Source organism: Malaclemys terrapin, chromosome 4 (assembly GCF_027887155.1).
Source record: "Malaclemys terrapin pileata isolate rMalTer1 chromosome 4, rMalTer1.hap1, whole genome shotgun sequence".
NCBI classification, from domain to species: domain Eukaryota; kingdom Metazoa; phylum Chordata; order Testudines; family Emydidae; genus Malaclemys; species Malaclemys terrapin.
In genome coordinates, this window is record NC_071508.1 from 106,776,491 (window position 1) to 106,786,075 (window position 9,585).

Below are 9,585 nucleotides of genomic sequence, written 5' to 3' on the forward strand. Positions count from 1 at the left end.
CTTCACCATAATTCCTAACATCACAAGTCAGCTGTTACATGTGCTTTCATTAAGAACTAGGGCATTTTAAACGACCATTTAAACATAACTCAGGTGCATGTAGTACAAAACAACACCCGAGGCTGAAAGATGGGTTGCTATATATGGCTTCATATTTATCGGTAGGATTAGAAACAAGATGTTTAATTTTTATATAGAATTTCATATGTACATTGCATACATAATGAGCACTAAGTGGGGATACATACCTTGTGGAATCATTGTCTATGAAGAGCAGGAGCTGTTTTAAAGCTGAACTGACATCAGAAAATAAGTACATCCTTTTTTCTCTCCATTAACCCACGTTTTTATTTAATATAGTTTTTGATGGGTGTATGGTTCTCTGATACAAACTGCTTGTTCTAAATCTCCCTCCCCCTTTCTGTATCATCTTTTCTGCATGTAAGTTTGATTTTCTATAAACAGACAAAATAGAAGAAAAGTGCAGTTCCCACATTAGTCTTAATAGGTCACATACAAACAGTGCAGCCGCTTATGAGAGGAAGCAGCAACAAACTGAGTGCTGGAAGTTTTGAAAAAAAAATCTTTTTCAAGCAGATGTGTGATCTGCAGCTGCATGCAACTGAGAATCACTGATGCTTTTAACTTTCTGTGTAATAAAGCTACTATACTATAGCTATTATACTAGAAGTATTACAGGTATCTCTCGTTAGCTTTTCTCTATTCAATTGTACAGAGTACAGTTGCAAAAAGGAGAGGGGAAAATAGACACAAAGGTACAAGCATGAAGATTTATAGAACATGGTGGGCAGATGGTGGGGATTTGCAGTGACACAGCTGATTTTAAAAATAAGAGGGGTGGAGGTGGAAAAAGAGACAAACATGGTTATGGCTACACATTCCTAAGGTCTGTTCACTAGAATAGGGTAAAAAATTAAAGAGGCAGGGTTGTTCAATGTTTTTCTCCCACCCATTTGAATTGATATTTAGGAGTACTTTAACAAGGGAGGATCTGCAATAACTTGCAATTTCTTCACCATCCCTCCTCCAACTCCTTCAAAAAAAGTATCAGGGAAAATAAGTATACAATAGGACTAATAATGGTGCATTAAGACTGAAAAATTAAGCACTCAAAAAGCAAAAAATTCCAAAATATAGGTTGCTGACAGTGTTAGTGCAACCATATAGCACAGATGTACTTAATGTCATCCTCTGTTAATATACATGAAGTTATTGACATATGGTACAAAAACATGTGATGGGGCCACATTAACACTATAATAGCAACCTTATTTGTTTGAATTTCCTGACTTTCAAGTGCTTAGTTTTACTATTACACAGTAAAAAATTTTTTTTCTATTTTATGTATTAGATGGTGTAAATAGGATAACATGAAGAGCTGGGAATACAAATATATTTCATTACTTTAGATTTAAGATTGTGACATGGAAAAAAGGTCAAAAAGATTTGAATATAGCACCAAGCACTAAGTATAAATAATACAATCCTAATATAATAGAACATCTTGAAATAGCCCATATTTGGTTCTACCTATTTGTCAAAAATACTTAACTTCAGAAAATGAGCATTGCCTTGTTTAGCTTGTATTTTATGAAAATGTACATTCGTCTATGTCCAGACAGAAGGCCTGTTCAGATAGCTGCACTGTACATTAAAAATCAATTTTTAGTAAGAGCAGCTGTCTACTAGAGGATCTAATCTTATTAATTGTAGATGCCTTTATTAAATTAATGTTCTGCCATTTAAGCTGTTTCTGTGTTTAGAAGCCTTGATATGAAGAGACGAGGTACAGACAGCTATATATGAAGAATGAGTGTCTTTCATCTGTCTATACTTATACATTCCCATTTTCCCCCTCACTTCCATGTCTACCCAGTATGTCTCTTCAAACTATCAAAAGCAATTTGATATTGTAAATTAGTTGCAAACTACCATTAAAAAAACCCAACCCCACAGGAAAATCAAGGGAGCAAAAAGTAGTACTGAAATTATTTTGCTAATGTCTATATAATGCACCCAAAGCTTTTTCTATGGGGTGAGTGAAAGGCATTTTGTTGGTTGCAGAGAAGAGAATTAGTGGGAAAATTATGAAATGGGAGGCTCAGAAGCATGAATATTTCAACTAACAAGTTCTGTAATTTTCACATGCTGCATATATTTTGTTTGGCTGTTTTTAATCTATTCTCTAGTCTATTAGCTAGTCTATTATAGTAGGAACGTCTGTTGTCCCTCTCTCATAACACGAGAGTAAGAGATATTCAATGACTTTATAAAGGGGAGAATTCAAAACTGATAAAGGAAATACTTCTTCACATGGATAGTCCAATCATGCACTAACACATTACCACAGGAAGTCATTGAAGCCAAAAACCTAGCAAAATTCAAAAAGGGATTGATGTTTATGTGGCTATCATAATACGTTTTTTGGAAGGGCTATTAAACCTCATGCTTTAAGCCTTAGTCATCTAACTATTAGAGACAAGGATGAGATCTAATGTAGGGAACAGATTATCCCAACCACCTACTATAGAGTTCTTAAACCTTCCACTGAAGCATATTGCACTGGTCAATGCTGGACCTCAGGTTTGATGCAATGTGGCAATTCCTACGTTCCAGTGTATTTAGGTTGCAAACTGTCTTTTATTGTCTTTGTATAGCACCTAGCAAAATGAAGCCCAAATTCTGATCAGAGAGTCTAGGTGCTACCTGTAATACAAATAAACAGAATATTACCTGCAGCTAATTTTAGTTAGTTTTATTTATTCCAGGTTTTCTGAATCAGAAAGATTTTAAAAGTAAATTCAGTGGTTAAGAGAGCGGCTATCGTGTCGGCCCTCGGGCAGCACTAGTGCAAGTTTCTTTTCAATACACAGCCATTAACCAGAGGGACTGAGGAGAGGTGAAGTCAAGAACTGAATGGGCATGAATACTAAACTTTGGCTGCAATTGTCATAAGGTTGCCACTTAATGCAAAGATGGGCAATGATTTTTATAGAATACTATTGCTTATTTTGAACCAGTTACAGGGAGGCAAAAGGCTCTTTTTTCAGGTTCTCTGTGCCAGGTTTTAGCCCAAGTGGATTTCTAAAATTGTCAAATTGCATCTGATACCAGCTTAGTGGTTTTACCTAACAGCACCCCATTTCTTATGTATACTTTAAGAGCTGCCTTGGACATATACTTCAGCTACTCTCCCTAATTCCTGGCTGATTCTCCCCTTCCAGAGAAGTTAACCCCTGTATTGCATTTCCAGGCTCTCCTGAAATAATTTGAAAGCATGATCAAATTGAGTAGGACAAGTGATTTTTAAAAGAAAAGATACCATTTCTGCAAAAGCTACTCTCAAACACTTTTATTTAACATTCCTTTATCAATAAATTAACTGAAGCCAAGATACCCCAAAGTCACATAGACAAAAGAGATACATAAGATATTCAGATTGAGAGGTTTTCCTTCACTTATAAATCACAATGAGGCCTTCACCATTTTGAACAGTGACAGAAAACAACAGCTGACAAACGAGTTTGGAACAGATGCCAGTTGTCTTTCATTTGTTTTAGAATTCAATCAGCAGTGGTTCTGTAGCACTGTTTTTAAAAGTAGGATATCTATTTACTTAATTGGACTTCACATCGGTCAATACTGTTTCAAGAACAGATTAAAGACAGACTGAACATCTTTGATGCAAAAGTTGTTTTAGTTCAGGGCTCTGGACCTTTTGTAAACACAGTCTGTGCTTAGATTTTATATGTATTTGTCTGGATTTTGAGTCTATTATATACCTCAGCTAGTTTAAAAAAAACCAAACATATCCTCTAATATTCCATTTTGAAGAAGCCACAGACATCCTTCTAAGACTATTCACAAACACCAGTGACACTGAGTAGCAGAGGACAATGTAAATTTAAACACAGTACTTATTTAAATTGCTGACTAAAATGGAATTTCAATTAAAATTTAACATCTTAATTTTAAACTGTTTTGATGTCTAATGAAGTTGTTTGTATAAACTGATTTGTTTACAATATAAAGGTATTTTGTGGCGTAGTATATGTGTTGCAATGAATGGAGATTAAAAATACATTTTTAATCTCAGTTCATTACAATACCATATATTAAGCACACATTGGATTCTGAAATTAACTAGGCTCTGCACACAAGGTGTATAATTGGAAATAAAGATTGAGAAATCAAGAAAGATCATTGTAGACAACTCCCATGCATGTCAGTTATTTTTCAGCTTCAGTAAAAGATACTTGAGAGTTTTGTAGTACAAAAACCAAAATTCATTAACATGTTTAACAAGTCAGTGGTCAGCATGCTTTGTTAAACTGCACTGTAGCAGAATTTAGCCTACATAAAATAGGTATCAAAATGAAATGTGTAAATTTTAGGGACAGCTGGAAGCCTGAAATAAAGTCTTAAAGTTGCACAGGACAAGAGATCCAGACTACAACATTGCTAGGTCAATCAATTTACAAAGGTGTTTGCCATTATCTGCTCTGCTTTTGAGAGGGTTAAGGACTGAAAATAAAAACTCAACATTTAAAACTTCATAGTTCTACTCTGTCTTTTAAAAATAGGGTAATGATAAAAGTATTTCTTCTAGTAGCATGTACATTTCAGCTGTGATTGGCTGCCTAATAGAGTTCCTTTATGCATACCAGTAAAATCATGTCCAGTTTTGCCATTTGTGGATAACGATGACAAGATACAAAAGCATGCGTTAGCCATAAATAGCTCTGGCTAAGAGAGGATTGCTCACACTGAGCAGATCAAATTCTCTATAAGGAGAGCAGTATTTGGCTTTTAGCCAAACCATGTCCCTGATGCAAGACTCAGTAGTGGAAAACACTTTCCAGTTCTTTTTGCACAAAAATTAACAAATTGAACCATTCATTTAGGATATTTCTTACACTGAGTCAGTGTTCCTGCAGCATGTATAGAAACAATGAAGATTTAACTATTCAAACCCTGTAACTCACTTGTGTGAAGGTAAGATCTCCCTGCCATTACACATCAGATTGGAAACAAATGTTACAGCCACACATTACTGACATTTAGAACTTCAGGAAAATTCAGGTAAAGAAATACGCTGAATGGGTAACAAATTCCTACATTGTAAACTTCAGATACAAATGAGTTATGGATCGAACGCTCCCTAATAATGGCAGCTTGTTTACTTAAATGGTTATAAACTGGGAAGAGGTCCTTTATCCAAATCAACAGAATAGAACAGTTAAATTACTGTAAAGCAATGTCTAAATTATGACTAGGGCAGAAAAACTGTTATTGAGGTTGAGATTAATGATTGTTTACCTTTATAATACTTTCCATAGACGTTAAGTTATTCAAAATATGCTTAATTTAAACATACTTCAAACTATATTTTCCAATGAAAACAAGGCAACATTCTGTAATAAGCCACAAGTTTTATTGCAACGTGGCCAGGTTTTTTTTTTTTTTTTTTTGATCTCAAAAACAGTGTTCCATTTAAGGCTCTTTTTATACAGAAACTGCCATCATGACTGATGTTTAACAAAACAACTTTAGTGTTGCAAGACTCACATGGTAAACATAACTCCTACTCCTGTTCAGTAGTGTACATTCAATGGAAAACAAAAGGCATCAGAACAGCTACTTCATTTATAAAGATATGCATGTAACAGGAATGAAAACCGATGTACTACAATTGTTTGATGACACAGTTACAGCAACTTAATTGGCATTTCTTTGGGGGGGAGGGGAAGAAAAAAAATCAAACATATTACAAAAAAGTGCTTTAAATGCATAGTGTTGTGTGCTGCCATGTCACAAAAATAGGCTTGTCAAGGCAGGTGAGGTGTGAGAATGCACAAGAGCCTCATGGAACTGCAATCAAGTGCAACTGTAAGTAATACTGAATAGAGTCTACCATCTGACCAGTGGATAATACTTTCAAGGCATTCAATTAGCTTTCCCTTTGCTGTTTGCTAGACTATTCACATTAACTATCACATTCATTGTACAGGTTGCACGGAATGCATGCAACGTCAGTTTTGGCTAAGAGTATGACATGAAGGCATTCCTTGGGGTTTACATAAAACTACCAGGATTAAATAATCTAATGGCAATCACTGGCAGACAGTTTAATTTAATGACATCTCCTTCAGGTCTGTAGACAGGTGAATGGAGGGGGGGAGGAGGAGTTATACTATTCCAATTGAACGAGCTGCAGAAATGGAAGCTCCTTAGATCCAGATGGCACTTGTCTGTCTTTCTATAAGGGTTTTCCTTCAAGTGAAACTACCACATTGCCTCCCAATTTCTCTCCAAGTGTTGAACGGTCCTTAATATCATCCAAACCATTTACTTGCCACTCATGTTTAATACCTGAAAGACAAATGGATAAAAATATATTTGTTCAGTCCCTCAACACTGAGAAGAGCTGTAACTGCTTTGTGGAATATCAGAAGCCTGTACCTGTAAACTTCTTTTTAATGGCATCTTTAGAGCTTGCGTAGATCATCTTGCTTTTTAAAGGTGCACTTTCTGGAGCCCTGTAAAGGCAAAAAGTAATTATTTAACCCATTGATATTAGAAGGAAAACGTAAAGAATTTTCAGTTTTAATAGCAAGCTGATTTCACACACCAGAATATAAATACCAGGTCTTCTTTCTTAGACTCCTTTGTCTCGTACGTGGCATCATACAAAGCATATCGGCAATCATTCAAAGGTAACAACTTCACAAAGGATGTGTAGGGGTCTTCCACAGTATCGCCAATATCACCAACTAATATCTGCTTTGTTTCCTCTACAATTATCTGTTTTTTGTCATCACTTAAGCAGAAAAGAACTGCTTTCTTTCTTTTTTTAATCTCTTCTGGGGTTGAAGATTTCCTTACTTTCATGTCATTAAAAACCTTTATAACTTCATCATTCACTGTTACTCCAGAAGCCTGTAAATGAGATGAAGGGAATAATTATTTAAATGCAAAATGACCAACATTGACTATGGGGAAGATAATATCTGATACTAAATAAAGAGAAATCTACTCTACAAATTCAGAACAAAAATTTTACACTAAACCTGAACACTCTAGAAACGAAATGATGTCAGTGGGGTTGTATCAGATATAAAACTGTACAAAATTTCCCCCTAATTTATTCATTTCTTTATCTCAGCATCATCTCCTTTTGAGTTATTGATCCTAAATAACTGGGTTTCCATTGCACATATCAACCAATTATCTATTAGTTTATCATATATTTGGCTCAGCCAGGGGTGGGTTTTTTTGTTTATTTTGTGGGGGGAGGTTTATTTGGAACAAATTTAATACCAGCAGTTCATATCCAGTAGTGTAATGATTCTAGTTTTGTTGAGTGATGTAAGGCTCTAGAAGCAGTAGAAATGCCTTCTGAGTTGTGTCAACTTCAATGTTATGTTTTTAAAATTCCTTGCTTTTACTTAATGCTGATGCACAAAAAAAAAAAAAAAAAAAAAAAAAGCCATTGCAGTTTCTACATAAGGAAAGTACAAATTGTACAACACACTATAGTAGTTCCAAACCATTCAGAACCCTAACCTAAAACAGTAAGGAACAATATACTGAGAGAGTTGATAGCAAACTCCCTACAAAAATTTTAGCTTGTTACTTACAAGATAGCTAAGCACATCCTTGTTTTCAGTTCACTATACTCTTTATTAAAACACAGCAGATCCCAAGGTACAGCATGCTGTTTTCAAGAAATCAGGTAAATAACAAAATAAAAAAAAACAACCCAGGTCCTTGGAATATAATCTGTACCTTTTCCTAGTTTAATTATAGGAAATACATTTTGTTTGAAGAAATGAAGGTTTTACTAGCCCATCTCCACTATTAAACTCTGATTTGCTTGCAAATTCTTCTTATTAGAAAGATGGTTATGTAAACCTTAAAAAAAGCTTAACTGCCACTGCACTGACAGCTCTTCGACTGCTCACTCCCAATTCCCCCTCTGAAAGAGAAGACAATGCAGCTCCATTGCCCTCTCTTCCCCTTGGAAAGCGATCCAGGTTTCTGGGGGAACTGCAGCTAGTGAAGTCAGTCAGACAGGACTGACTGCTCCCTGAACGCACCCTGCCCACTTCAAATAATCTGTTCCTCAGCCCCCAGCTCTGCCACATGATATCTGGCAGCACAAATTCCCCCTGCGGTGGGGAAATCAAGCAGGCAAGGCCGGGGGCCCGAGGCTCTGCAGCAGCAGGGTCAATAATACCGCGTCCTCCACGGAGAGAGTCGCATTGAGCCAGAGGCGATAAGCCTTAAATCCCCACCACCAATCTCCCATCCGCATCGCACCCGACGGGCAGACCCCAGCCACAGCACCGCGGGGACCCTGCCCCTGCGACCACAGCAGCCCCCGCGGCTCACTGGCGGGGTCCGCCCCCCATTGTGAACTCAGGCTGGGACCAGCCCTCCCTTCACACACACCCACACACCCCGCCCGGAGTGCCGCATCCCGGCCGGCGCCCGTCCGCAGCGGCCAGGCTGCAGCCCGCGCCGGCCTCCCGGGCTGAGCCCCGCAGCCCCCACACTAAAATTAGATTAAAATGGCCGCTGAAGGCCTCAGGGCCTGAACACGGGCCCGGACCCGCTCAGCCCCTCACCCCGCCAGGCCTCCCTCCGCGGGCCCTCGCCGCTGCATTGCCCCGAGCACGCCCCGCCCTTACCATGGTGCCGGGTCCCTCTGGCGACGGCGGCTGCCTGCAACGCTGGGATGCTGCTCGCACGGAGCGCGCAGGGGGCTCGGGCGAGGCGGGCGGGGGGACGAGTCACATGGGCGCCGCGGCCGCCGCCTTCGCCACCACGTGCCGCGGCGACCCTCCCAGCCCGCTCCGCAAGGGGGGAACGGCCCCTCCCTCCGCGCGCGGCCGGAGCCAGGGGGGCAGCGCCTGTGCTACGCCACCCCCTCCCCGCCTGGAGGCCCTCAGCGGGGTATTGACCTCCCAGCCCAGCCCCTCAGTACCTTGCGGGGCATCCCTACACCCAACTAGCTGGGGCCCTGAGGGGGACCCTCCATATCCCCTTCCCAGCCCGGGGTCCTCAGGAGAGCAGTCACCTACGCAGGGCCCAGCTTGGGGCACACCCCACATCCACCTACCCCGTGTCCAGCCCGGGGCCCCGAGGGAGGCCTCCCTGTCCGGGGTACTCCTCAGACCCACCAGGCTGCCCTCAACTATTGCCTCCCCCACCAGACTGTTGTACGAGAGCGATATCGCACATCCCTTTCCCAGCCCCGCGGGAGATGCCCCCTCCACATCTTTCATATGGAACTTGTGATCCCCGATCCCCTTCTAGGTATTATCGCTCCCCCACCTCTGCGGCACTACACTGCGCCTTCCACAGACATCCCTCCCCTTCCCTCCCCCGCAGTCCCTCTTAACTGGCAGAGATAGGGGAAAGCTGGCTCAGGGACGAGCATATTGTAGCGGACTCCATCAGAGCCTTCCCTTTAGCAATGATTTGCCGGTGAATCCATTCCAAGACTCAGCACGGGGCTTTGCAAACAAGAAGTGGGCTGTAGCCCGCGAAAGCTTATGC

The 9,585-nt window shown here is 40.2% G+C and overlaps 1 protein-coding gene across 2 annotated transcripts; it reads right to left on the reverse strand.

The window, feature by feature from the left end:
• Positions 1-3,358: 3,358 nt before the first annotated feature.
• CFL2 (cofilin 2) lies at positions 3,359-8,863 on the reverse strand. Of its 2 annotated transcripts, none has more exons than XM_054026267.1 (4): positions 8,715-8,863; positions 6,653-6,960; positions 6,484-6,560; positions 3,359-6,393 (listed from the first exon to the last, which is right to left on the reverse strand). In XM_054026267.1, the coding sequence occupies exons 1-4, from the start codon at positions 8,715-8,717 to the stop codon at positions 6,281-6,283; spliced, it is 501 nt and encodes a 166-aa protein (XP_053882242.1). In that variant the 5' UTR covers positions 8,718-8,863; the 3' UTR covers positions 3,359-6,280. The 2 variants fall into 2 exon arrangements, with proteins under 2 accessions (XP_053882242.1, XP_053882243.1); XM_054026268.1 differs by lacking the exon at positions 8,715-8,863 and adding an exon at positions 7,662-7,737.
• Between the last annotated feature and the right edge of the window lie 722 nt (positions 8,864-9,585).